The sequence below is a fragment of the Octopus bimaculoides genome, chromosome 1 (genome assembly GCF_001194135.2).
Source record: "Octopus bimaculoides isolate UCB-OBI-ISO-001 chromosome 1, ASM119413v2, whole genome shotgun sequence".
Taxonomy (NCBI): domain Eukaryota; kingdom Metazoa; phylum Mollusca; class Cephalopoda; order Octopoda; family Octopodidae; genus Octopus; species Octopus bimaculoides.
The window spans coordinates 85780263-85786430 of record NC_068981.1 but is presented as its reverse complement, the minus strand read 5'-3'; the positions used below and the strand labels follow the sequence as shown (position 1 = coordinate 85786430).

Sequence of the window (6168 nt, the reverse complement as noted above, 5' to 3'; positions counted from 1 at the left end):
GTGAAGAGCAGGGTTGAGAGAAGAGATATCTGGTAATGGTGGTGGGAGGAGAGAGAGATATCTGGTGTAGATGGTGGGAGGAGGGAGAGAGAGAGAGATAGAGACAGAGATATCCAGTATTGGTGGTGGGGTGGGAAAGGGCGGGCGCACCACAAACAAGCAAGGTCTAATTTGGGGAGATGGTATGAGGCAGATTTTCAGCTTAGCAAAATTCCATGAAGAATTTAGGAGGAACAAAGAGAGAGATATTAGGAAATTAAATTGGCTTACGAAACTAGCAATTGGTAAATAATATTCATTTAAAGTGTTCATAACGGATGAGAAATTAAACATGCAAAGAGACAAGAAATTATCTTAGCAAAATTACATGAAGAATTAAGGAGGAACAAAGGCTGAGAGAGATTAAGAAGTTATATACTGAGGGGTCAGTTTAAATGGTTAGCTTATGGTTCAAAAGCGGTAAGTCAGAAAATGTATCAAAACCTTTGCCAAACCACTTATTTAGATATAAATGACTCTTACTCTTTTTACCTGTTTAAATCATTGCCTGTAGCCATTCTGGGGGGAGTCATCATTAGTGTTACTTTTAGCTTATTTCATTTCTACAGCCCCCTCTCTGTAGTTGGTTTTGGTAAAGAGTGAGGTGGATATTGCCACCCACATTTGTATATAATCTTGAATGAACACTATGAATAATAATAATAATGATTTTATGATTCAGTGCGACCATGAGATAGATAATAGGAAGCCAGACAGAGTCTTAATTGAGAAAGAAATCAAACTAAGCAGGATCATAGATATAGCATGCCCAGCTGACAACAAGGTATGTGATAAGGAAGAAAGAAAAGTTGATAGGTATGACAGGTTAGCTTGGGGGGTAAAGCAGTTGTGGTCAATGAAAATGGTGGTAGTGGTACCAATAATTGTTGGAGCCCTGAGAATAGTGAGTAAAAATCTTGAGAAGTATGTGGAACAAATAGGGGCTGCAATAAGGGTGGAGCACTTGCAGAAAACAGCACTGCTTGGAACTGCTTGAATACTCCAGAAGGTGCTTGAAAAATAAGAGGTGTTACCTCAGTTCACTGATAGTGAACAGCTGACACCGTAGTACATCTCCAGCATTAGAAGCTGTGCAAAGGCAATAATAATAATAAAAATAAATAAATAAATGAATGAATGAATTTTGGCCTGCAAGAATCCTGTGCTGGTGCCACATAAGTACTTATGCTGGTGCTACATAAAAGTGCTCATGCCAGTACCATGCTAATAGCATCCCAGCACACACTGTGAAGTGGTTGGCATTAGGAAGGGCATCCAGCCATAGAAACCAAGCCAAATCAGACTGGAACTTGATGCAACTCTTCTTGCTAGCTCTGGTCAAACCATCCAACCCATGCCAGCATGGAAAACGGACATTAAAGGATGATGATGAAGATGATGATGAATAGATAAGCAATATATATGACAGAATAATCAAAATGTTGAAGAGTTAAGCAAACAAATGAAAAGTTTCAAGAATTTCAAATGAATAAGTGAAGTCATTATTTTATTGATATTTTAATCTTTTAATACATTATAATAAACTTAGCTACAAAGCTTTGCAAGATATTTTCCAATAATATTTAAAAATGAAATTATAATGGACAACATTAAATTGTTTGTATTGGAATATATAGATAAAATTTTTAATTTTCAATATACAGTGGATTCGTTTTTTGATAGTGAATGCAAATTGACAATTTTAATATCAATGCTTTCTTTGTCTGCTGCGACGAGAATTTCCTAAAACAGAATTAGTGGTCCTAGAAGCACCAACAATTACCTGTCCTCCTTGTATTTCTTCTTGAGATATTTCCTCAAGCCCTTCTTGTCGAGTAAGCTTTTGTTGTGCTTCTAAATGGAACATCATATCACGCAACTGCTCTTGTAACTCCTGAATTTCCTGAAAGGCAAACCAAAAAAAGGATTACTTTTTAAATTAGCAATAACAACTTTTCTTTACTATTTTTTTTTTTAACTATTTTATAGCCATAGGGAGTGTGAAGTTGCATGGCAATGAAGTGTGACAACAGAAAATATCGTTAGAAAACTAAGGAAGAGATGGTGGGGAGGATGTTTAAGGTCAACCTCAAGATGTTGGAGTTCACATTCAAAATGATGCAATCATGATGAAAGATGATATGCAACACGGGGAAATGAACTCAAAAATGAATGTGGCAGTAATAGTAATGGCAATGATGATGATGATGATTAGGAGGAGGAAGAGGAGGAGGAGGAAGGAGAAGAGGAACAGGTGGAAGGCCAGTCCTTGAAATCTAAATATATATTTGTTATATGTAAGTTAAATGTCTTTCTAGTCATTGACCAGTTGACTGGAAAAAAAAAAGTGACATCTAATCTAAACCAATTAAACAAGGTCAAACAAAACAATCCATCTAGCATAGAGTCACTCACACACACAGCCTTATAGTTGTAAGCTCACCTTGAAATAACCATTTAAAGCTAGTCACTCTGCTTCATATTCTTATGTAACAAAAAACACTTTATATTTCAAGAAATGATTTCTAAAATTAAAGAATATAATATTTTTCATTTCACTTTTCTACTTCTCACCATCAATAATGGTTAATTGCCTGAATTTCTGAGATCACAAGTTTCTATTTGTCTGACAAAGACATGAAAGATGAACTTGATAGTCCAAGAGATTTAACTTGTCACCAGTAGCCAATTTATGTTTGTCCTTCTTTACAGTAAGATCACTAGGTTACTCCTTCAGTCAGCTTATTTATTTGACAAATGACAGTCATAAGCAAAGATAGTGTTGTGACACAGTTACATAATGTTAAGATATTTTTGGTCAACAAATTCATTTTATCTTGCAGATACAACTTACTTAGGTTAATGAGTGCTTTCCTAGTTAGATAAATCAGTTGTAACAAGAGTACTGCTTTTTAGGAAATATAAGTGTAAACACACACAGAACAGGTTTCAATATAATTTTCATTTGCTACATTTCATTCAGAAGACATTGGTCCACCTATAATAGAAGACACTTACTCAAGGTATCATGAAATGAGACCAAAATTAAAACCAGATGGTTGCAAAGTTAACATTTTGACTGTCCAGCCATGATTGCTATATATATACATAATCAATATATTGATATATTGCATTTTAAATCTACAGTACATTGTGGCACTATTCTACTTCATTGGAGTAGCTACTGTACTTCATTCACTAGGTCTATATGTTCAAGTCCAATCACATGAATTTGGTGTATTTAACTCACAACTTCACAGAGAAATTTCTCCGAGCCAAAATATTACAGCTACTGCTGTAATACATAGCTTAAACATTATAAATATTATACACACTGATATTGCAATCTAAAGCTGTTTTAAGGGAGTCTATTAATTTAACTCTAGCATGGCTAACATTCCACATATCAGTGAATGTTTACTTTATTGATTTCTATATACGAGAACAAGCATTTCAGCTTAGCTCATCATGTCTTTGTCATTGAGGAGACCAAACCAGGTTGAAATACTGTCTCTGATGATCCACCAATGCTCTGGACAAAGCCCTGACTTTTTATCATACAAGTCTTTTTGAGAGGCTTCTCTGAGATAAAATATCAAAGCTAATACCATTCCACATTTGTATACACATTACTAATGCTATACACACTAGTAGTTTAAATGTTGCAAAGTTTGACATAGTTTTAAAGTAATTCAGCAGTAGTGTGCAGAAATAAGTATTTTATATCAGTTCTTTAATGCTGGAAATAGAATATTTGAATTACAATATCTTGGTATATTTCTATAATGTTTTCTCATCAGAAGCCTACTGTCACAAAATTACAACAGTACTTAAGAGTACCTTCACCCACCTCCACCAGCTAATAGATTAATATACTTTACTCAAAGATAGAAATGAACGACCTTTAAAACACAATCATTTTAAAGTTTTATTAAGAACAGAGACTAATGTCAGAAACAAATACAATGCTATCAACAAAGTCAAGTGCCAAAACAAATCAAAATTTATATATACACACATGGGAAACTGATTGACATGTAACTTTGTGCAGTGAGAAAAAAACAAAACAAACAATTATGCATGAGTTTAAAGTCCTAATTTAACACATGTGTTGTCTTTGTAATGTAATTTCTTCTCTAAGTTAATAATGATGATGATGGTGGTGGTGGTGGTGGTGGTGGTGGTGGTGGTGGTGGTGATGGTGATGATGATGATGATGATGATAATGACATCGATGACCATAGTGACCATGATGATGATGCAAACATAAACAACTAGAACTTCTATCCAAATATTATTATCCATTAGAATTGACAAGTGACAAAAGTAAATTTGTTTAGAGATGAATGAATGGATGTTTCACAAAAAGAAACAAGAAAAATGTGACACTACTTATTGAAGGAGGAGAAAATAAAGCATTTGTGAATAAAACTCAAACTTTAAAAACAATGGTGGTTAAAGCACATATGTATTCATATTCAAGAGATGGTGACAGTTGCTCTCCCAATGGAACCAGGGAAGCTACATTTCCATTGATTTTTTTTTTTCTTTTTTCCAAATTATTGATGCTATCTGTCAACTCACAACTTCTGACAAGAATGTTACCATCTTTTGATGACTGGACAGAATTTCAACTCATCCTGGACTGGTATTTATTTTAATCGGCAGAGGTGCAGGCACGGCTGTGTGTTAAGAAGTGTGCTTCCTGACTACATGGTTTTGGTTTAAGTTTCACTGCACAGTACTTTGGGCAAGTGTCTTCTATTACAGCCTTGGGTTGATAAAAAGCTTTGTGAGTGGATTTAGCAGATGGAAACTGAAAGAAGCCTACCTGATATATGTGTGTGTGTATGTGTGTATATATAACAGTAATATCAGTGCCAAGCAGTGTTTAGACATAAGTGAACTTTAGGTTAGCTAACATATATTTGTGATATATTTCAATTGCTAAAAGTAAATTCATTGCAGTTACCATGGAGAAAAATTCTCTCTTATAGTAAAAAGAGGTGTAAAAACACCATATCTGTCCAGTGCTGCCACCTGTCAGATTCCAAGACATCGATGTTTCTAGCTTCTTAACCATTATCAATGGGAAATACTGAAGAGAGGCAACTCTGGACAGACCTAACCAACTCAACAAATCAATACACACACACACACATAGACAGAGCATGCTTCTACAGTTTCCTTGAAACATATTCCACTTGCTTCCCAACCCCACAGTTTTGGATTCCAACTCATAGCATACTACCTTGGGTATCTGCTACTACAGCCACAGGCTAATCAAAGTCTTGTAAACGGGATTAGTAGCGGTGTGTGTGTGTGTGTGTACGTGTGCATGTGTGTGTGTACATATGTATGTGTGTGCATATCTTCATCTTGACATTGTGTGACACTTGTAAACAATACTATACAAGCTGTGTCATTCGTTTCCAATCTTCCAAGACCAGTCATTTCCAATCTTCCATGTCCAGTCATGCACAGATATCATCTTGTTATGAAACAATTGAGGACTGGTGGCAGGAAGGGCAGCTGGCCACAAGAAATCTGCCTCTGACTCATGTAAGCACGGAAAAGTGGATGTTATAATGATGATGAAGTTATTCATCAACCCAAGTAGAAGGCATTTTTTCTAGGTGCCACACAGTGGGATTAAACCCACCAGAACTATGTGGTTGCAAGGCAAACTTCTTAATCACATGGCTATGACTGAGCTTAATTCACACTGAACAAACTAAGAAAATTTATCATTCTATCTGCAAATAACGGCTGAACTTGTAAAATTTTTCAAGTATAATACAAATACTGGTGGAATAGAGTGGAGTGATATCATTATCATCATCATTTAACGTCCGCTTTCCATGCTAGCATGGGTTGGACGATTTGACTGAGGACTGGTGAAACCGGATGGCAACACCAGGCTCCAATCTGATTTGGCAGTTTCTACAGCTGGATGCCCTTCCTAATGCCAACCACTCAGAGAGTGTAGTGGGTGCTTTTACGTGTCACCCGCACGAAGGCCAGTCAGGCGGTACTGGCAATGGCTATCAGATGATAATGAATCTGATGCAATTTTTTGTTAAATAGGCCATGCTGAGAAAGAGGAACTAAACAATGATAACAGAGAAA

General features: G+C 35.8%; 1 protein-coding gene and 1 long non-coding RNA gene across 2 annotated transcripts in view; one reads left to right on the top strand and one right to left on the bottom strand.

Annotated features, from left to right (window-relative positions):
• Positions 1-6168, top strand: part of LOC106868571 (uncharacterized) — a 76447-nt gene that overhangs the window by 12276 nt on the left and 58003 nt on the right. The window lies entirely within an intron of this gene.
• The window catches only part of LOC106868570 (BRCA1-associated protein), a 63205-nt gene continuing 58570 nt past the window's right edge, over positions 1534-6168 (bottom strand). Inside the window, exon 15 of the mRNA XM_014913892.2 lies at positions 1534-1942. Coding sequence (XP_014769378.1) covers positions 1748-1942 — 195 coding nt within the window. The 3' untranslated portion in view covers positions 1534-1747. The remainder of the gene's footprint in view (positions 1943-6168) is intronic.